Raw genomic sequence first — 23882 nt, 5'->3', positions numbered from 1 at the left:
TCTTTATGTACATTAAGATCCCAAAATATAGAATTGAAGGGAGTCTTAGTAGTTTTCAATCTTTTTACATGAGGATTTTGCTAAATATAATATATTCTTTTTTGATTAATTCTTAGGATACTTCAAAATTTTAATCTTTCATTTTTTCAGTCATTTTGAATTCAATGGATTATGGATGTGTAATTTAATAGGGAATTCTTGTTTGGATTTGTCTTTTTTTCTTTTATGTTGGGGGGAGCATGTAGGAGGAATAGTCAACTTTTACATAAATATGACAGGTATGTATCATGAAATGGAATTTATTTGGCTTTCTTTTGAGTTCCTCCGTTCTTCTATAACCTGTAGGTAATGTGTTGTCATTGGTTATTTTTACACAGTGAGCAATTTTTTAGGGCAGAAGAGTTAGAAACCCTTTTTTGATGTATCCAATGATCCTTACCATCCAGAAAGTTCTTTGTTATATGACTTTTATTACTAAACCTCTTTGGTTTTGTTCACTCTATTTGTTATTGATACGCTAAAACAATCCTAATAAAAAATCTATAACTCAACAGAAAAACCAAGTCAAATTTGTTTCAACAATATCACATGTTTCTTAACATAAACCTTTTCCAAGAACTTTCTCTAATTTCAGGAAATTGTTTATATCCTCACCTATCCTTTGTCCCAGTTAAACTCTATGCATGGAGTAATTATGCTGTTTTTCTATACCATGTTTTTCTTCTGTTTTTTGCATCTGTTATATTTTTTATGATATTTGTGGATGTCTAGTCTGTATATTCATTAAGAACTGGTATTTTTATATACTATTTTATATTATCTGAAATCACTCTGATCAGATTTATGGTATTTCTCCAATAACTGAATACCAACATCAATTATAAAATTGTAATGATTATCATCTCATCTTAGATGATAGGCCGGAAATAGTGACTGCACTGTCTCTGAGTTTAAAGCACTATTTGATTTTCTAAATCATTATCTGAAAAGGTTTCTCTAGTGGGCTTCTGTAGCATAATATTCTTTAGCCCTCAACTAAGTATATTCTTTTTCTCTTTCTCTCTCTCTCTCTCTCAAAAAATTCAACAGCTTGATCAAGTCATCCGCCAAAGAAGCCTGTCCAGTTTGGAACTGTTCCTCTCTTGTGCTCAGAAACAGTTAAGTGCTTTAATAGCTACGGAACCAGTTGACATTGAATAAAGAGAACGTGACAAGCTAACCCACACTGGCAATGGATAAATCATTAGACCTCTAAAATACATGCTGTGAATTATAAAGATGCTTTTGTTTTCTTTCCAAACCTTGGAAAATTGATTTCCACTTCAAGGATAAACCAAAACAGTATTTAGAAGAACTACAAGAGATCTAATTTATTTTCTTTTGTTTTCTCCTTTACATTTACTATTATTTTATTAGCAGTAGTAGTAGCAGCAACAAAGAGTATGATGTGACCCCAAAACCACTGAAAATTACCAGATTACCAAAAGTTAATTAAGTAAACTTTATAGCCTCTGGTGCCCTGTTACATTGTATTTGGCAAAAATAGTAAATATTTTTTACTTACTGTTTCACAATGACTTGATAAGATTCTAGGATGTCATCATACATTTATTTGATTTTGAGGATAGAAACAGCATGGTTTTCAACATCACCTATTTATCTATGTAACTTAGATATAAAACACTGATATGACAGAGAATCATTCTGAAATTACCAAGCCTCTTTTCTGTAGTGGGATCTATGTATTTTCATTGGTAACAATTAACAACACTAAAGATTATTAAATTAATTCAGCTTTGATCTGATGTACCATTTAAAGGAATATATGTGTGTAATGTGCTTATTTCTTATTTCTTTTCTTCAAAGTCACTATGAATCAATAAAATCATTTTTCTTATGAATCATACCATGAACTTAATCTCTAGAAAGAGAATATAACTTAGCCATTTATAGGGATTTGGGTTCAAATATAAGAGATGTGAAATACTTTCCCAGTACTTCAGAAGGTACTTAATTCATGAGCAGAGTGCTTCAATGTGAAATCATGAATTTTGGGGTTTTTTTTTTTTCAAACATCAAAACTAAAATATCCTTACAAATGTATGCAAACATTCTGTCTTGTTTTCTGAAATGCTCCTACTTTCATAGGCTTTGTACTTTTCTGGGAATTTCTCAGTGTAATAAAAAAGAGCTTCAAATCTTATTTGGTTATTATTATTTTTTAATATTTTTTTAAAAATTAATTATTTAAAAAAAGTTTTTTCTTACTCAAACTTCTACACCCATGGATGATGATGTTTTTAATTTATATCTTCCCCTAAATATTATAATAATATTTATCAAGAATCTTTAAATGTTAATGACTACTTAGGTTTCTCTTACAAATTTAAATACGAAATTAAAGCAAGCAGGCCACTGACTTGAAATGCAGCATAGTTAAAAAGGGGGAAAAGGGCTTTTAATTCAGGAACAAGCCAATAACATAATGTTATGGTCACATTTAAAATCAGTTGACTCTTTGTCATCAAATTTTAAATGATAGGATATTTTACAAGTTACTCAGATATGATTTAGATGAAAATGAAGCATAACAGGTCACTGAAACTAAGATCCAGAAAATTGTAGAAATATCAAGAGTATACAATAATCTACACCTCTCTTTCTACCCCTACCAGCACAGAATGATTTTTTCTTCTTCCATTTGGGGTTACATTAGTCTATGCTATTGTCGTAGAGTAATTGTGGTCTGAAGTAATTTGGAACAGATTGACACTGATCAGTCTGTGAATATTTGAGGAACACCCACCATGCACAATAATAAATTCTTATATTGCTAAAATACTTCTTTCCCATGGACTTATCCTTAAAGATAACTGAGAATAATCATCTGAACATAAAACTATTTGATACAATAATCCTTCCAAACTGAATTAGCTAATAATCTATTTTGGTGATGTTCAAGTTATAGATTTCCACATTTAGAAACTGTATTCTGTTTTTGTCCTGGTTATCACAAGGACATAAACCATCTCAGTTAGCATTCACTAAGAGAATTAGATGATTAAGCATTGTGCTGTGCCCAAAGATAAGAGGTTTTCCCTGAAATGTGAGCCCGAAGTGTCAACGTAGTCAAATGTTTTGTATCTAAAACTTTCCCCTCCTATTGTATGGTTTCCTTAACTCTCTTTATATAGCATTTTCTACCTTTATGTTTAGGTGACTAAAGCACCATTCTGAAAGACTAAGGGTGAGAGAGGAATTCTGTTTTTAGAATGACAAAGCCACTGTCAAACTGTGATTCTATTTTTAGTAGCATGCTTGAGGGTTCATTATTAGAATAGTTATTTCCTCAAAAAAAAAAATGAGTATCTGCTTTGAGCCAATTATTTTCACATGTTAGCTCAACACCCCTGTGAAGTTAAAATAACCTTGTGAAGGAGGTTCGATATTAGTGACTATTTGATGTTTAATTGCCCTTGATGACCAGGTAGAGTTGGGCTTCAACCCCAGAACTTTCAACAGGTAGTTTTACTCTTTCTAGTACCCTGGAGATAACTAATAGTCTCTCCATAAGAAATTACCCCCTCTTATAAGCCTAATTGGAATTCTAGCCCTGCCACATTCTGACTGTAGAACATTGGACAGGTTGACTAACCAATTTGAGTCTCTGTTTTCTCGTTTGTGAGGTGAAAATAGTGATTTTTATAGGCTTTTTGTGAAAATTAACCTTGTAAAATGCCCCATAGAGTAGACCTCACTGGCATGGCCACCAGTTCACAATAAGCCCCCTTTCTCTGGGAACTGCCTACAAAATACAGGTGCAGTTGCCCACAAACAACTGGCCAAACAATATTATTCTGCCCCTCTAACGTTGACTGGCTAATCCACAGGTGAAGACCCGTGAAGAGTCATGTGCTGAGATACTTCAACTATTTTACCCTAGGGGGCCAGACATGAACTCTTCTTCTGAGGTCAGAAGTCCCTGATCGCTGCCTTTCCTGAGTCTTGGATTCTTTGAGTTACCCAAATATTCTTCCAGTATGCCAGTTGGAAGAATATTTTTTTCCCTTAAGCCAGCCAGAGCCAGTTTCTATTACATGCAACCAAAAACGTATTAACCGAGGCAATCTAGCACAGAGCCCAGCGCATAATCCCTGGATACCCAGCACTTGTAAATTCTTCATTTCCTCCACCATACTAATCCTCATCCAAAATGGGAATACTCTTTGCTTTATTTTTAAGGAATGTTAAAAATATAACTGAACCAAAGCCCCTATTGTCTAATAAAGCCAAGTAAATCACAGAGACCTAAAACTATAAACAAACAGTGCCCGATTTAGAAGTTCTCTGTCATTCAGAATCTGGAGTAGAGGTTTGAACCCAGCCTCGCTAAATGCTGATTCATGTTGCAGTTCAGTGGAGCCTTACTCAGTGATTGCTTTGAAATCAAAACCAGAACAATGTCCCTGTGATTGATATTATTCTGCATTGAGTCAGGTATTTTTATTCTGATAGTTAAACTGACTGGAATCAAGGAATCAAGAAATGCTATATATGCTTTAAAGAATGATTAAAAAACAAAAGAATTATTCATTCGCTGAATTAAAAAAAATATTCTTTGCATGATAGATCCTGAATAAGAAAAAAAAAAACCTATGTAAAAACCTGAAAAACATTTATGAAACTCCAAGAGAAAAAAACGAGAGTTATTGAATCCAAGCACTTATCCCCTAGTCTGCTGTTTACATACCAGTAAACAACTCTACTGTGTCTCTGAAGACTACTAACAGGAAGCAGAAAGCCAAAATAAATTAATAGTTCTTAGGTTGGGAATTGGATTCATGTGATCTCACTGAAAATATAACTTCTGTCAAAAATTTATCTCTGATGAGATTAAATACTAATTGATAAAATTCAGTTGTGCCTTTGATGAAAAAATATTGTTTGATTTTGGAAGGTATGTGTTGGCATTCTCAAAATTATAAAACAGGAACAAATTTTAGGCTGTTGGGAGAGATTTACCTTGGAGATGGTACAGTATTTATCTTAGATACTGAAAACCACTGTATACTAAGAAACATAATCATTTAAGAACAATGGTCACAGCTACAGCAACAAACTGTCAAAGAACAACACCACCCTCCCAGCTCTATATGAAGATATTCATGGATTATTTGCTTTTTATGAAGATGCCTTTTCTGGAAGGTTCCAAACAACTATGTTGCTTTTCAATAAATCTTCATCAATTAAAAAAAAAAAAAGCCAACGTGTTCTGAATCCACAGGCCACTTACTCGTGGGCATCACCACCATCATCATAGTAAGTGGACAGAAGCAATATATGAAAACTCCCAGCTGTGACTGCCAGAGTTTTTTTAAGCCAGACAAAACAAAAACTGTTCCCTTTATTTCACTGAAAAATAAACACAGTTCCATACACCGAATCTACCATAATGCAGGGGCTCCTTGGGCATTAATCATTGGTCTATATAAATAGAAGGAAAAGAGCTGGTAAAATTTTCTTTGCTCTCACCTAGTTTTCTGTTTTCTTTTCCCAGAACCATGCATTCTCAACAAGCTGATCCCCTTTAAATTCTCCTTCCTCCCACCCTGGGCACTGCACACTAGACTTTTCCTATGCAGTACGTGTGGAGTTAAATAATAGTTGGTGTTAATTGCCATTTATAATTAATAATCTCTGTTCTTATTTGTTTATATATATCTCCTCCTGAAGGAAGAGCCCACATCTGTCTTGTTTATTATATTCCGAAGGCATTTCCTAGTACCCAGCCTGAGTGTGGACTTAGTGTATAATAGTGAGTCCATAATAGTTGAATCAATCAATCATTCCACTTGTAATGTAATAAATCAACTAACCCTGAGCTAATAGAGTCTGACTACTAACTTAAAGGATTAGCTAAAATTGCTGTGTTTCTAAATGAGGTTCTATAAGAAAGTTAAAAAACTCTCATAAAACAGTAACCAGCCTTCTGAGCACTTTAAAATGAGTCTGCATTTCCAAATGCTACTAGGATGACTAAATCATAGCTACTAGAATACTACTAAAGTGATGTGCTACCCAAATTTACAATATCCTCTAAGAGTGTAAGTATGGAAGGATATATGGCAAATTATATATATGTGAAACAATTTCTTATGGTACCAAGAGATACCTGGCCTCCTGGTGAGTGTGCTGTAGGGTAAATATTAGACTCACTGGTCCATCAGGTTTCAGCTACAGTAGGAGGGAGGAAGAAAGTTTGGAGTTGAGATTGTATGCAAAGGGTTTTGGAATCAAGAATAGGAGATCCAGAGGGCCCAGTAGGAGCTGCGGGTGAGGAGAGGAGAGGGTTTGGGATTGTGTCAGATCAGGGAATATTCAGAGCAATGTGGTGTGAGAGTCCTGGTGATAATGGACGCCGAAGGATACTGATGGCCTTTTAAAATCCAATTCTGACTCCCAATTGTTATGCAAACTGGTCTTGTATTTTTGAGAAATACACAGAGATGAAGAAACAAACTCATTCAAAAGGTAGGAAAACTTGACTCAGTCCTGGCAAAGATTCAGTTCTCAGAAGACTGGAAGCTGATTTTAAAAGAAATAACTGAAGCCACAGAATGTACAAATCACTGACTTCAACACAGCTCAGATACTGAAGCAGATTATAGAAAATGTTTTGTGGCAAGATGTATATGTAATGAATTTTGAGAGCTTGCTCTTTTGTGTAGGTATTCTTTTCTAAAAATGTTAGAACCACTGGACACTGTGGAAAGCACTACCTTTATGAAACATACTTTTCCTGTAATTTTTAAAATCTTTCTTTTTGCCTGCTTTCCATAACTGCTAAAATTGTGAATGTTTATAGATTTATAAAAATGTTTAGCAGTGATTCAAGTAGTAAAATTTTAGTAACTGTCTAACACACTTTATTTTTCTTATAATTTTTTTCTTTCATAATGCAGGGAATAGACTTTTATATTTTGTATCAAATCAAAACTGACATGTTGGCAGCAGTTACATAAAATGAGATAAACTAGGTAGAAATATCAAATCAGGTTCTTTTAGGCTTGGAACCAGTCTGTAGGTTCCAAGTAACCCAGATAAGCAGCTACAGTTATTGATGAGTGAGACATATTCTCTTTTATATGAATTAAATTCTTTCAAATTATCACAGTGATTCTACCTAATATAAACCCTTGGTTATGCTGGCAGTTCCCCACATGAAGAATTCTTGTGCTCAGGAATGTGTTTTATCTCTATTCCTTAGAATTTGAAATGCATATTCTCTATTATAGATGTTAAGTAATCTACCTGGGAAGCCTGAAAATTCTACATAGCCTATAATGCAGTGTTATGTAGACCTCAACCTTAAATGTAATGGCACTGGTGCCCACATTTTTTAATTCTCTCTTTCTATGTGATCTCTTCTGATTCCACAGCTTTACGTACTCTCTGTATGCTAAAGACCACTGACTTTAAGTCCAAAGTCCTATATTCAGCTGCCTACCCTATATTTCCACTTAGATGTGGTACCTAACATGTCAAAAGCAGCACTCTTCATCGCCACCTCACCTCTGCCAACCAGAGCTCTTTCTCTGTCTTTTCTAATATTTCCCATCTCGATGAATATATCATCCTTCTCCATTTCTCTCTTTTATCTCTCTCTCACTCCCTACTTCAAATTCAGTTCTGTCAGCTTTACTCCAAGACTTATCCTGAATCCACCTGCTTTCTTCCATTCATTCTCATGACTACCTCCCTGACCAAAGCCTTTGTCATCTCTTACCTAGACTTGAAATAGTCTGCTCAGTGAGCCCTTGTTTCCACTCTTGCTCCCAAAAAAATCAATTCTCCACATTACAGCTAATGATTTCCTAAAACCCAAATTTATCAAACCAACTAATGTCTCTATGGGAAAATGCATTCATAATTTCACTTTGGATGCTAGGAACATATACAATGTAGTAGGAATAGATTCAAGTCATTGGTGGTGGTTTCAGTCATTGGGGGCAGGGTTGCTAACAGGATCAAGTGCAACTGGTAAAAGTATGACTGAGCTGAGGAAAAGGAGAAAGTTGATAAATCAATGGTTAAGAGACCTGCAAGTGTGCAATGCGTATGTATATACTCTTTTGGGATCCAGCTGGTTCCTTTTCACGTCCTTTTCTTCTGTATGGCTTAAGCTTTGACCTGCCTGCTTCTCTACTATTACTTTTATCTACAAGAGTATTCCTCCTTGAAGGTTTACAGAATTCAACATTATAAATATCCACAATCTCTTAGGTAATCACTTCAAGATTGGTTAGGAATTTTATTCACAGAGGTGGGAAAAGTGGAAGTAAAATTTTCATCCAGAATTGTGTATACTACAAAAGAATATGTAGCTTCAGGCCATTCTGGGCACTTTCTGACTGAGCTAGCCCTGGCTTGGGGTATGAAGGACCAATATTTTCTCACCTTCATTAGCCTTCTTCTAGGGAAGAGAGAGCTTCTCAGCCCTCATGAAAACTTTGTTCTCTTCCTGCCATGTGGCACCACCAATCCTACCATTATAGTGGACACTGACAAATCAGGTAGGAAGCTTCAGTAAGATGGGAGTGAGGTTGGAAGAAAGGGGGAGATAGCAAAATCCAAGAATTCCCAAACAGGAGCACCCTGTCCTTTTATGAATAGCTGTTCTAATTATGATATATTCAATTGACTAACAGAAATGCTTGAGGGGTGGAATGTATCAGGTACCCCAGGGGCAGTCAAGCTTGCTTCAACAAGCTGAGATCACTATCGGGTAGCCATGGTTCTTTCCTCTATGAAATAGAGAACATGGGACCATATAAGACCACAAGGTTGGAGCAACTCCATGAAATAATTTATGTCAAAACGAGGAGTTTTGGGCATGAGATGATCTTCACTCTTAAATTTTGTGCTATAAGTATTTATGCATACTTCTTTCTCTTAAAGAATGAAAAAATAAGAGGAAGGCTGTATCTTTAGTTTGCTCAATGAGAAAGAAAAATTGTAATTGGATACCCTTACTGTCAATCATTTAGCAATGCTTCTGGATAGAGATAAGGGAAACTTTCTATATATGCATTGTGTAATATGATAACCACTAGCTATGTGGGAGTGTTGAACTCTTGAAATGTGGCTAGTGTGACTGAGGAAACTAATTTTTAAATTTTATTTCATTGTAATTAATTTAAATTTATATAGCCACATGTGACTAGTAGCTACCATATTGTAGATTTTGAATCTAGGAATATCCTTGCCAGGGAAAAAGCGGTGACCGGGTTTATTACCCCTGATCTTTAACACAGTCATATTTGTTCCCTTCCACCCTTCTTAAGATTAGTGTGGAGAGTAAGGAGGTCATGAGTACAAACGCGTGTGAAACTCTCTAAGGAAAGGTATCTCGCCAGCAGAAAGCTCAGAAGACAGTGCTGTTGATAGTTAATGTTGTCATGACTAAAGAGTAAAAGAGACCTAATAAGTCAGGATAACCCTCTGACTAATGTATGACTCAGAGCTAGGAACACTTGTAGTTGAGTGCTTGCAAAGAAAAGAGATTTCTCTGATCTTTGGCTAAAACTTTTCAAAAAATCAGAAATTCATCTCCTAAATGTGAGGAAATACTTTAAATTTCATCTTGGTTTGCTTTTGAGAGGGATCTGGAGAATCAATATAACTTTAATTTTGAAAATTAAGCAGAAATTGAAAAACCTCATTATTCAGTTAATTCAGAATAATTCAATTTATTTATTATTCAGAATTGAATAATGATTCAGACTTCCAAAATGGATTTTTAATTAATAAAAAATAATGTCTAATTATGAGTCTTCAAAAATATTTTATTTACACTGTCTCCCAATAATTGAATTTGTTGAGAAATATCTTTTCATTTAAAAAACATGTGGTGAGCTCCTACTATGTGTCATGTATTGTGCTAGACATATACAACTAGTTAATGCTCCTAACCGTTCTTTTTAAGAAGAGGAAACTAAGGCAGAGAGCGGGTCAGTAACTCGCCAGTGATCACTGCTTTACAAGCACTGCTTCATCTGGTATGAAGCTGGGTTCCAACCCACGTCTACCTGATGCCAAAGTCCATGCTTTTCAGAAGGGGAAACATTTTCTTCCACCAGTTATGTTCACCTATTTTATTTAACCTAGCCACTCAGCCTGTTTGGATTCACTTTTGTGATGTATGCCCCACCAAAGGATACTGATGATCTTAAAGAATTTACAAATTCCAGGCTCAGCTTCTTGGCAACCAGGTTATGCTGAGTGATGCATCACCAAACCTGCACTAAACCCTGTAGCTTATTGGAGTGTTCGGGTTTCTGCTGATGGGGCAAAGTTGTGGGAAAATCATTTCCCTTCTAAGCCAAATTCCATTTAATTGCCATTGTTTACCTGGTGGGAAGAGATTTACATTCCACAGCTCAGACAAATCAATACTGCTTAATACTGTGATTTAACTTGGAGTTACACTAGCTAAATGACAAGAACGCCTGGCTGGAATATAAAGTCAAGACATCAACTACTACACTATTGGCTAATATAACCTAACAGTAAAGATTCTTCCAAAAGACTAATCTCCCAAGCTCTAATCAATTCTTAAGGGAAATCATCAGTCCAAAAGAATAATAACTTGATGGTGTGATGAGCATTATAACCTTACATTTTCAGAGAAGAAAATAGAAATGGCTTGACAAACGTAATTTAATTCTAAGTCTTAGTCATAGAGCACAACACAGAGCCAAGAATCACTAGCTCCTTTCCTCAAATTTTACCTATTATTTGAAATTGATACAGCTCACCAGTGATATTAACATCAGAAATTACATCACACCTTAAGTAATTTGGAAATACACGATAATAGTATTGTTTCCATTGCAAAATTTTACTGAGATTTGTATTGTTCCCTTTTATAATTTATCACAGTTTATTCAGTATAAGCCAGTTTATTCAGGATGGAGCCGTGTTCAAGACTCATGTCCGTCATTTACCAGCTTAGTATTTAACCTCCCTTGTGCCTCAGTTTCCTCAGTTTTAGACAATAAAACTCACATCATAAGCTTGTTAGATTAATACATGTAAAACCATTAAAATAATGTCTGGCCCACAGTTCAGAGTTTATGTTCTGTATTCATAAAGAATAAAGTTGCTGTTTACATTATCTTTACTTTAAAATTTTTCATTATCATTTTTGTTAATATTCATATTGATGGAGTGTCACTTTTTAGCTTTTAAGAATACTTTTGTTATATTGATTCATTTGTTCAGATTGATGGTTTTTCTCTTCTGTCAAACCATGTCTTAATTTATTTGAAACACATTTATGATCTGTCATGTTTCAGCCAGATGTCCCATTAGCTTCTAAGTAAGCTTAGAATTCTGTAAAACATCTTCAGAGAGGGCGTATAATAATGCTTTACAGAATGATTTTTTTTTTCCAGTGGCGGCAAAAATTTTGAGAATTCTAAAATGCTCTTTCCTTCAACAGTTATCTAAAGTTAAGCCCTGAGCATCTGACCTCCATGCAACCTCCATATTTCACTGTTGTGATTGTCTCAGGTATGTTTACCTTCAACAGACCTAGTCCCCTAATCTCTTTCTCCTGCTCCTCGGCCAGTCTGCTGCATTCCTGTCTGCTATGAAGAGTGGTGACAAATACTAATCTGAACTAGACCACAGTCGCATGAAGTCAGATGGAGGACTTGGCCTTGTATCAAACCTTAAAGCAGAGGGGAAGGGTGGAAATGCTGTCTTGTAAAAAGCAAGCCACCCAGTGCGTAAGCCCTGAAAACATGTAAATAACACTACATCTCATATGCTTTATTTCTCAATTTTGTCATGCTACCTTTGCCAGCTAGTTTAACTGAGTATGATTTGCAATGTTATTTTATTGAACATTTTTTGACAATTTGAGTACAGCTCTGAATGTAGTATTAAATCCTCTTCTGGCTCAGCAGATTGCAAAATTGCACGCTCTGTCTACACATCAAATCCTAGGTCTGGAGGGGAATTCAGACTTGACCTAGTCCAGCACATCCAGAAAACACTGCATTTGAGCTCTCTCATAGCAGATGGTATTTCAAGCTATCCTAAATGACATCTTTACAAGAAGATTAATTATATTATTACAGACTTTCACACAAAGGTTAAAATTAAGCTTGGCTTCCATTTCTTATAAATTCATACAATTTTTTCTTCTTGTTCAAGGATCTCTAGCCAACTCCAATGGCTGGACCAGTAAGTTTAATCACACTTCTGTGACTAAGAGGAAACTAAATATCATAAATTATGTTAACAATTTAGTTCTAAATTCTTTGTGTCAGCTTTATGTGTCAGGTTTGGGATTGGTCAATTTTTTTAATCCATCAGGGACCCAGTGTTGCAGAAGTCCTAAAGAAAAGCTATTCTGAAGAATTCTCAGAGAATCAACTCAATTCTGGCAACTCTTTTATAGAGATTTTGGGATTACCAGAAACTACACTGGCACAATACTTAAAGCTTTGGCCTAACATGAATTTAAATTATGATTACATTATAATATTTTCTAAGAATTCTGTAAGAAAAAAATTGTATATGGTCAAAGGAAGGAAAAATTGCTTTAATCAAAGTCCCAATGATTGAATAGCATATATTCAGTAACAGAATGAAGATTTACCTCAAAGCCATTGGGCCTTCTATCCTCACGGTTTCTATTATTATTTAGAATTGTTTTTCAGCTATAAGTTGACAAAGATAGATTGCTTTAAAATTTTAGCTATATGGCATTTTAAAGTTCTTTTAAAAGAAATTCACATTGATTTTAAACTTAGCTTTAGTTAGATTTTTAATATGTGCTCAAATTACAGAATTCTTCATGATCAACATCTAATATCTGTTCATTTCATTTATGATTAAGTAGTCTCTTCATCCATTTATTTATTTTTTAAAAATTATTTTCCCCTCTTAAAAGAAACTTATTGCTCTGTTATGTGTTTGCTTGGAAATCATTCAAACTGTAGAGACTTCTGGTATTATTCTCTCCAGTTCTTCTCTGTTTCTGGGACAGAGGGTAGATCGTATTTCCCTAAACCGTGGCAGTTAGATGGGGCAGCGCTATGATACTAATGGATGATGAGCAGAACTGAAGTGTATCATGTCCAAGCCAAAACGTTCAGTTACTGCTGCCAGACTCACCAGCCCAAAGCTCTCTCCCCCTGTTAGGTAACAGTGGAAGAGACCTTGTGTTGAGATTGTGGAGATACAAGATCAAAACAGCCTACATCACTGAGTTGCTTCAAGAAGGACAGTTGGCTTGGAGGGTCTCCTATATCCACATATGGTTTTAATTGAATGAGAAATAAACCTTTTTTTGGCATGTCAAGTCGCTGAGATCTGGGAGTTTTCTATTATTGCAGCATAAACCTGATCTATCTTAATATAACTAGACAAGATAAAAGAAAACTCAGGAGGAAATCTAACTTCCTTGAGAATCTTACTGAGACCTACTTAGACCTTGTTGTCCCAAAGAAGATCAATCAACTTCCTCAACAATGAATGTTGGTTTAGTGTCTAATCAACCCCTTGCCTTCAGATTGCTATAAAAGTACTTCCTGGGATGACGTCGAGCTATTCAAAATTGGGAAATTTTACTGAAAACATTTTTCTTACCAAAAAAATTCTTAATCTGAAAATGGCACATGTGCACACACACACACACATATATTGTGTGTACGCATCATACACTGTTATGCATTCAGTCTGCATGAATGTTATACATATATGTGTATGTATACATTTGAAGGGGTGGGAGAGAGAGAGAAAGATACAAGGCACCACATTCTTCAGTTGCTCTTTCACTGAATTCCAAAATCCAGACAGAATAAATTTGTAATCAGTGTAGTTGTGGTCTACCTGACACTGCCCTGCACAGAATAAAAATGGCTCCCTGATAAAATGGAAATCACATATTTCATTTCCAGCCAGTCTATAACTGGTCATTTTGTTTGTTTGTTTTCTTTCTTTTGCAGAATGAGTCAAAGTAGTCTGAAATGAATTAGTGCAATAAGAAAAAATAGATAGATAGATAGATAGATAGATAGATTTTTTTTACCATTACATCGTATTTACACTTAGTTGCAGTTTTTTGTACTAAATCAAATGTAGATTTTTATTGAATTACTGTTAATGCCAAAGAACTGCTGTTCAGTCAAATAGCTGTTTCATGGTTGCACCTTAGCTTGCCTCTGGCCTACCTGTGCCACTGGGTGCTGACATACCCTTCATATAGCACAGGAGTGAAGACACTAATTTATGGAAAATCTGGGCTTAGTTTTTCTTCATTTAATTGAATAATCCAGTTCTTGAAATTATCAGTAATAAAGAGATAATTATGATTAACATTTCTACCCACCTTTTCATAACTAAGGGTTTCTTTTAACATATATTTCAGCCCTACGATACCTCCTTCGAGTGGCTAATGGTGTTCTTATATCACATGTTAGAAAAGTAAGACTAATTAGCTTATCTAAGAGACACAGTTATCAAGTGAACAAACTACCATCCAAACTCAGGTCTGTGCTCTGATAACATATGTCAGCACATTTTTTAATATAAAAAACTCTTTTTGCAAATACTCCTTTTATAAAATATTCCTTTATAAACCACAAGGATTCAAAACTCCAGACTGCTCTTAGAATTACCTAAATAATCTCTAACAGCATTTCTAGAAGCATAGTCGTGGGTCACCTGCATCAGAGTCAGCTGGGGTGCTTGCTAAAATGCCGATTTCTGGTCTCCTACCTAAACTTTGTGAATCAGAATCTTCTAAAGAACATTTCAGAAATTTTCATTTTTAACTAATTTTCCAGATGACTCTAATATACAGTAAAGTTTGAGAACTGCTGAAACATACTTACAATCATTAGTCCCAAGCAACTGAGACTCTTTCTCGACCCTTACAGAAGTGACTCCAATTTTATCAAAAGAACACCTCAATAAGGCCCTTTATGTTTGACCACGTGACCCATCTCAAGAATCTAAGGTGTGAATTCAGTTTGGCTAATAGTAGGAGCCAAGGAGATGCAGCGGTAACCAAAGAGCAAGGGGTAATGAGAGGAGTACTTTTTCTTAATTTGGAGAGTAATTTGAAGAAACACTGAACATAAACATACTAACGCATTATTTTAAAATATGACATTGAATGCTGGCTTTAGGAAATATAAAAAAGGGCAAAATTTATAAATTTGGAGGCTTATGCTAAAGAAAAATTTGAATATAAAAATGAAAATGAAGTAGGTGGTTGGGGTGGAGAAGTTAAGCAAGAGGTTGTCTATCACTGGATGGAGAGAAGAGAAACAGACAAACAGAGGTTGTGAAGAGCAGCATTTGAAAACAAAACACAATCTTTACACACATTCTTTTAACACAAGGTTAAGTGGTGGTATCCTGTTTTGCAGTTTCAAAACTTGAGTCACAGGGGCTTCCCTGGTGGCGCAGTGGTTGAGAGTCTGCCTGCCGATGCAGGGGACACGGGTTCGTGCCCTGGTCCAGGAAGATCCCACATGCCACGGAGCGGCTGGGCCCGTGAGCCATGGCCACTGAGCCTGCGCGTCCGGAGCCTGTGCTCTGCAGCGGGAGAGGCCACAACAGTGAGGGGCCCGCGTACAGCAAAAAAAAAAAAAAAAAAAAGTCACAGAGAAGTCCCATGAATTGCCAAAGTTCAGTTGGTTAGTCAATGGCAGAACAAACCCAACCTTACTCCAGTGACTCCAAACCCACTGCTTTTCCACCTAATTATATTACATTTTCTTTTGTTTTAAGCCTTCCAACTAGTTTTCAGTCCATCTGAGGATATTGTGTCTATCTGAGTCAATATGAACTAATATGGCAGAGCTTTGGGTAAGCACATTAGCATTTTTGAGCCTTTCTTGCAATTTTTCCCCCTTTGGAATAATTACAGACTGCTATGTTTTAATTATAGTGACTTTTAGGATGCTCCAGATTTCTTCCAAACAGTTGGCTTTTGTATTTTCTTCTTCTACCTTTCATCTTAAGATTTCTAAACTCTTCTGTATCCCAGTGAACTTTTTCCTTAAGAAGAAACCCTAAGTGATATATAGTCCACCTGAATGACATGGCGGAGGAGGACACAAATTAACCCCAGTGAATACTAGGTGTAAATGCTTTCAGGTAGCTCTTCTTAGTTGAAAACAGTATAAAGCAATACTCTTTTTCCAAGCCATCTGGAGGCAACTTACTGGCAAAGAACCACGTGGTCTACATAAAAGTAATAATTCTGATTCCCATGTGTCATCTGCATGTTGTTCTACTCTGTAAATTATGCATAGAAACAGAAATTAGGAAAAGGAAGCAGCTCTGCAATGTGCTATGATTAAAGAATCACCAAGCATCACCTTACTTGGCTGGTAGTTAGGATCTATGTTTGTTTATTTTATTTTTATTTTTTTTGGTGGTACGCGGGCCTCTCACCACTGTGGCCTCTCCCGTTGCGCGGCATGTGGGATCTTCCCGGACTGGGGCACGAACCCGTGTCCTCTGCATCGGCAGGCGGACTCTCAACCACTGCGCCACCAGGGAAGCCCTGTTTGTTTATTTTTTTTTAAATATGCAGGTGTAATGGAATGGCTCCTCCTATAATGTGCAAAATAAATAGATAATTGTATTTTGAAGGCAGCAGTGTCCTTTCCATAAATAATCCATATATCAGGTTTTTCTGCCCATTAAGATTCACCTTCCTGTGGTATATTTAAGAAAGAAAAGAAACTATTTCCTATGTGTTTCTGAATCGTCAGTGATTGCTACTCACCTGAGATATATGGTTCTTGTCTCTCTTCCTTGGCGTGTCACTGCCACCTCTTCAAAGGATTCCGTAGGACAGGACATGTAGTGGTTGAACATGGGATAGGCCTGACTTCCATTGATAGTTCTGTAATTTTTGTCTTTTTAAAAAAAACTGCTTTGTTGAGGTATGGTTGACATGTAAAAGCTGTACATATTTAGTATATACAACTCGATGAGTTTGGGAATAAGTATTCACATTGAAACCGGCACCACCATCAAGGCCGTAGACATATCTGTCACCTCCCAAAGTTTCCTCCTACCTCCTTTATTATAACAAAAACAATAACTATTAATATTATTATTTTGTAATAGAACACTTAACATAAGATCCACCATCTTAGAAAATTTTAAGTATATAGTATAGTATTTCTATCTATAGGCACTATGCTGTATAGTAGATATCCTGAACTAATGTATGGTATTTAACTGGAACTTTGTACCCTTTGATTACAACCTCTTCATATCCCCATAGCTCCAACCCCTGGCAATCATCAGTGTACCCTCTGCTTCTATGAATTTGACTGTTTTAGATTATACACATAAGTGAGATCATACAGTATTTGTCTTTCTGTGTTTGACTTAATTCACTTAGTATAATGCCCTCCAGGTCTATCCATGTTGTTGTAAATGGTAAGATGTCCTTCTTTTTTAAAAAGGCTGAATACTATTTTATTTTATGTATATCTCACATTTTCTTTATCCATTCATCTGTCAATGGACATTTAGGTTGTCACTATCTTGGCTACCATGAATAATGCTGCAATGAACATGGGAGTGCAAGTATCTCTGTGAGATCCTGATTTCAATTCTTTTGGATAAATACCCAGAAGTGGGATTGCTGGATTATCATATGATAGTTCTATTTTTAATTGTGTCATGTCCTTCTTTATTGCCATCTCACAGTTACAGACGTGGCTGGACTTCTATCCAAAATATATAAAGAATTCTTTTTTTTTTAAATTTTATTTATTTATTTATTTATTTTTGGCTGTGTTGGGTCTCTGTTTCTGTGCGAAGGCTTTCTCTACTTGCGGCAAGTGGGGGCCACTCTTCATCGCAGTGTGCGGGCCTCTCACTATCGTGGCCTCTCTTATTGCAGAGCACAGGCTCCAGATGCGCAGGCTCAGTAGTTGTGCCTCATGGGCCTAGTTGCTCCGTGGCATGTGGGATCTTCCCAGACCAGGGCTTGAACCCGTGTCCCCTGCATTGGCAGGCGGATTCTCAACCACTGCGCCACCAGGGAAGCCCTATAAAGAATTCTTAAAGCTCAACAATCAGAAACAAATGACCAATGCAAAAAATGGTCTAAACACCTTAACAGACACCTCACCAAAGAAGACATATAGATGGCAAATAAGCAAATGAAAAGATGCTTCACTTCATATGTCATCAGAAAAATGCATATCAAAGCAACGAGATACCACTACACACCTATTAGAATAGCTGAAGTGGAGATTACGGATGATATCAAATGCTGGTGAGGATGTGGAACAACAGGAACCCTCATTCATTGCTGGTGAGGATGCAAAATGACAATTTAGCGGAAGACAATTTGGTGGTTTCTTACAAAACTAAACATACCCTTATTATACAGTCTAGCAATTACAATCCTTGGTATTTACCTAAAGAAGCTGAAAATTTATATTCACACAAAAATCTACACATGGATGTTTATAGTAGCTTTATTCATAATTGCCAAAAGAATCAAGATGTTCTCCAATAGGTGAATGGATAAATAAACTGCGGTACATCCAGACAATGGAATATAATTTCACACTAAAAAGAAATGAGCTCTCTGATCATGAAAAGACATGAAAGAAACTTAAAGGCATAATAGTAAGTGAAAAAGGCCAATTTGAAGTGGCTACATATAGTTTGATTCCAATTATATGACATCCTGGAAAAGGCAAAACTATGGAGATAGTAAAAATAATAGTGGTTGCCAGGGGCTAGGGTGGAAGGAGGACTGAATAGGTGGGGCACAGAGGATTTTTAGGGTAAGAAAGCTATTCTGAATGATACTACAGGGGTGGATACATTTGTCCAAACTCGTAGAATGTACAACACAAAGAGTGAACCTTAGGGCTTCTCTGGTGGCTCAGTGGTTGAGAGTCTGCCTGCCGATGCAGGGGACGTGGGTTCGTGCCCCGGTCCGGGAAGATCCCACATGCCGCGGAGCGGCTGGGCCCGTGAGCCATGGCCGCTGAGCCTGCGCGTCCGGAGCCTGTGCTCCGCAACGGCAGAGGCCACAGCAGTGAGAGGCCCGCGTACCGCAAAAAAAAAAAAAAAAAAAAAGAGTGAACCTAGTGTAAACTGTGGACTTGGGTGATGATGTTGCGTATAAGTTCATCGGTAGCAAATGCACCACTCTGGTGGGAGCCGTTGATAATGAGGGAGGCCATGCATGTGTGGAAGCGGGGGCTATGTGGGAAATCTCTGTATTTTCCTCTCAGTTTCGCTGTGCACCTAAATCTGCCTTAAAAGACAGTCTTTTAGTGAAAGAAACGGAAAACAGTAAGAAAGAACCCAGCTACAAACTTTCTAATGCTGCTGCCTTAGCCGTAAGTAACTGGAAGCTCTGTCATTACACTAAAAAATATAAAACCTGGCGGAGTAGCCGTGTCCATGGAAGCAGCTGCTACACCAGCACATTCTGACTGACCTGCTGCACAGACCGCACAACCAGTAGCCGCGTTCACTATGGACTTGGGACACATTTTAGCCCTAAATAAGCAGGATATGTAAAGAAGGAAAAGGACTCTGAATGCTGATGCACAAACCCGGGCCTCTCCCACGGAACCGCAGCGAGCGTGCTCAGCAAAGATGGAACTGAAGCTAAGAACTTAGAGCTGGGGCTTCCCTGGTGGCGCAGTGGTTGAGAGTCCGCCTGCCGATGCAGGGGACACGGGTTCGTGCCCCGGTCCGGGAAGATCCCACATGCCGCGGAGCGGCTGGGCCCGTGAGCCATGGCCGCCGAGCCTGCGCGTCCGGAGCCTGTGCTCCGCAGCGGGAGAGGCCACGGCGGTGAGAGGCCCGCGTACCGCAAAAAAAAAAAAAAGAAAGAAAGAAAAGAAAAGAAGAACTTAGAGCCGGACCACAGTTGGCTTGGCCGGCATCAGAGCAGACGGGGTGGTCGGACCCTGACCTGGCGTGAGACGGGACATTTGGCTGCAGGACAGAAGGGGACACTCTGCGTTAGGGCAAAGTCTCAGAGGAGCCCTGGTGTCCCGTCGTGAGAGATGGAAGCTCTTAGATAAGCAGAGGGATAAGGCTCCGGCAGGGCATGTAAGGGAACAAGGTTTCAGGCAGGAAAGTAGGGGAGGGGCTTGGACAAGGCCTGGTGGGGGTAGGGTTTTTAATGTCTGAAACCAGGATTGGCCGTGGAGAGTTATCTTCTGATGTCTTTAGCTCCCATTAATAAATTACAGCAACTTACCTGCACTTTACATCCTAATGGCACAGCAAAACCACTGCCTCTCGGCCTCACACTCATGATGCAGATCCGCTTTTGCCTGTTTTTTTCTAGGACGGGTAAAGTGTCACAACTCGGGCTTAGGCCTCCCTGGGGTAAACATCAGGCATTCGCCTTGCCGTTGGCCAGAGAGCTGCCTGTGGTCACGCATCAGAGACAAATTAACACTGGCACCAACCTTGCATTTGGGAGACAGGGTAACAGTTTACAGGCTCCCGGGCGCTTTCACAGCCCCTCTCACTGAATCCTCAGATCACATCTGGTGCTGCTCAGGCACATCTGGAAGGCCAGGCGTGGGTGGACCACGTCTGGAAGAGTGGTGGGGGAGGGAAGACACATCGGGCACTCTCCCCTCCCCACCTTCCTCCCTGTCACTCTCTTCAAAGAACTCTGGGCAGGGAGTCAGCACACGGGGCTTCTGAGCCCCATCTTCCTACTGACTGACTGTGAGCTCAAGGGCAAAGTCAATTACATATCAGGTGATTTCTAAAGCTCCCTCCAGCTTCAAGGTACATTCAAGGTCACATTCTGTGACAACCGGGAGAGGTAGACAGCAAGGCTAGTGATGCCTTCCTTGAAAATGGAGACTCTGTTATTCAAAGAATTTAATAATTCCTACCACCAGTTACACAGGTGATAAGTGTCTCTGGACACTTTCACTTAGTGTTTTTATCACAATATCACACACACACACACACACACGCACGCGTGCGTGTGAGCACACCTGTGGATTATCCTTGACCTGCTTGGATCTGGCTCAGATAACCTGATACAGATAAAAGAATCCGTGTTTTCAACTAAACTGTACTAATTACTTGGACAGTAGCTGGCTAAATAAGATTTCACAGATTGACAGCCTGCACACAGGATTTGTCCTGAAGCCCTGTTTTATTTGGCTGCCTGAGTGTTTTGTTAAAAAAAAAAAAAAATTAACATGTGGCGACATTTTAAATTTGGAATATTTTACATAAAAACTAAAATGTTTCAATTCTCTTTAAAAAAAAAGATCTGGCAAAATGACAATAACTGGCTGAAATGAGTTCATCATTATATTGTCCTTTCGGTTCATGTTTTCCAGTCTTGGCACTGTTGAGATTTGGGGCTGAATAATTCTTGCTGGTGGGGGGTTGCCCTGGGTAGTTGAGCTTTTCAGTCCTGTGCCCACCAGATGCCAGTAGAAGTAGCACTTTTCCTTCTGTGTGACAACCAGTGGTGACATTGCCAATGTCCCCTGGGGAGAGGGGGACAAATTGCCTCTGGTTGGGAACCATGACTGTCTATCGGCGTTTGAGTAGTGATCCCTGGACAATAGAATTTAGAGCCAGAAAATGTGTAGTGCTACCCTCTGCTTTTACAGAGGAGGAAACTGAAACTCATCCAAGAGGTGAGGTAACTAGCTCAAAGTGGCACAACCAGGACAGCTAGGAACAGAGCTAGGGCTGGAACCCTGATCCTCTGAATCCTTGGGCAATGCATTTCTCCCCTCCACTTGCTGCCTTCCAGGGCCCCACTCACCTGCCGGCTTCTAGGGCTTGAGTTACTGACCTGGGAAGTCTGACTTCTCCTCTCTGCCCTCTCCAGAGCACACTGAGCCCTGCTCGGGGTGCCCTGATGAGTGAGACTGAGCGGCCCTTCACTTGCGGGGAGCACCTCCCCAGCCAAGGCTGCCTGTGCTGTGTCACTCAATGGGAAGGGTTGTTTCATAAACACTGACCTTGTTTCTGCTCATTCAATAAGGATTGTCCTCATTCCCAGCTGATTGAGATCGCCAGTCTCTTCTGCGTTCTTGAAGCAACATTTCCTCTAAAGTCACTTATAAAATGTGCAGCCAGACCAAACGTTTGTCTGAAGTCGTTTGTCACTCTGCAAACTCCTCAGGAACACGGACATCCTACAACAGTCAGATGATGTTATTTATACACTTAGAGCTTGTTTCACCATCGCAGGTCTCGTCCTTTTTGATAAAAATGGTTTTAGGGACATATTAATGATTTCCCACAAGAGATATTTTCTTTTCAGAATAAGAGATTCCTCTGGCATGAGAAAGTACAGGTCAAGGCCCTTTGGGCCGGAAGCCCCCAGTACTTGGGTTTTACTTTCGCCTCTGCCACTGTCAGTCTGTACAGGCTGGGTAGGTCCATAGCCTTCTCAGCTATAAAACTGTGTGTGAGTGTGAGTGGCCATGAGATCCCTGGAAGCTGTCACATGGAGTTAGTTATGTTCTTCTTTCATCTGTTAGAGTCCATGTGAGATTTCTCCCCTTATCAAGTCCTGTTCTAATTGGTCTATTGCATTTTTGACAGAGAAAGCCCCAAAGACACCTGTTATAAAATGTTATTCTTTTACATACCTACAGGGGGCCACCCCATAGATTAAGTAGAAATGTTCCTAGTTATTAGTGAAATACCTTAGTTAGAAAGTAGCTTTGCCAGATGGTCAAATAGTTCTTCACTCGGTTTGTGGGTAGGTCCTCCTTGGATGTCCTGCTGAAGTGAGAATCATTTGAGCAGGTAATGATGCATGTCACCCTCCTCCCCCTTCTCACCACCTTCAATCCTCCCACGCAGTGTAGGAGGACTTGTCATGTGTTTTCCTATACTGTGATCTGGAGCTTCTGGATCACTGCCATGTGACCACTCAACACTGCCATACATGTGTTCTTGTTGTCTTGTTTTCTATTCTGGGTACATCTCTCCCTGGTATAGTTTCCTACCGTCTGTGCTTCTGATCATCTCATCTTTTTTTTTCTTTTCTTTTCTTTCCTTTTGTTTTGTTTTGTTTTCTTTTCTTTTCTTTGGACTTGGGGAGAAAAGAATCTCTGCATGAAAGGTAATGATAATAGCAGAACAGTATATAAAAGCGTTGTTGGTAACATTCCTTTGTGTCATGTTTTGGGTCAGTCTGATCATGGGTGTGTCTGGACAAGTGGAGAGGGGGAAGGAGAGCCATAGGAGCTGAGATGCAGGAACTGAAGAGATGAATCAGGAGTTAAGGGTGGGCTGCAATTTGGACTCACCCAAGACACACCTGATTCTGAACATAGCTCTAGCTCTAAGACTGCCTACTGGGGATAACCTAGTCAGGACTGGTTGAGGAACTGGGCAAGGCTGGGCCCCTAGACAAAACCTTCACTACCTAAACTGAGCAGGGCCAGAAAGCCAATGCAGTGAGAGCCATTTTATCTCCAAACCTCAGCCATGCTTAATCTGACCCACATTGTATGCCTCTGTGTGGATATACATATACGTTATACTTATGTCTCTTTATTAAGAATGAAATCAAATTGATTTAAGTTTTTGTTTAACATTGACTTTGTATCAAACGTTTTACCTATTATTTTAGCAGAAGGTCACAAGAAATGCTAAGGACAATTGCTAGCTGCCCTTGAGTATATTCTCCCTTTCTTCCTTAGCAAGAAAGTCCTAAAGTTTAGCTGGGCACGTGACACCTCAGCTAAAGACTCCATCTTCTAGCTCATCTTACAGACTGATGTGACCATGGGACTAAGTGCCAATGGGATGTGAGCAGAAGGGATGTAAATGATGTGCCGTTTGCA

General features: G+C 38.4%; 1 protein-coding gene across 3 annotated transcripts in view; it reads left to right on the top strand.

The window, feature by feature from the left end:
• The window catches only part of CCDC91 (coiled-coil domain containing 91), a 401471-nt gene extending 399268 nt beyond the window's left edge, over positions 1-2203 (top strand). For all 3 annotated transcript variants that reach the window (XM_082636831.1, XM_082636829.1, XM_082636828.1), the window contains one exon: positions 1090-2203. In XM_082636831.1, the coding sequence (XP_082492957.1) occupies positions 1090-1200 (111 nt within the window). In that variant the 3' untranslated portion in view covers positions 1201-2203. The remainder of the gene's footprint in view (positions 1-1089) is intronic.
• Positions 2204-23882: the final 21679 nt, after the last annotated feature.

This window comes from Mesoplodon mirus, assembly GCF_964341445.2.
Source record: "Mesoplodon mirus genome assembly, chromosome: 11".
NCBI classification, from domain to species: domain Eukaryota; kingdom Metazoa; phylum Chordata; class Mammalia; order Artiodactyla; family Ziphiidae; genus Mesoplodon; species Mesoplodon mirus.
The sequence above is the reverse complement of the archived record's forward strand: the minus strand, read 5'-3'. Positions and strand labels throughout refer to the sequence as shown.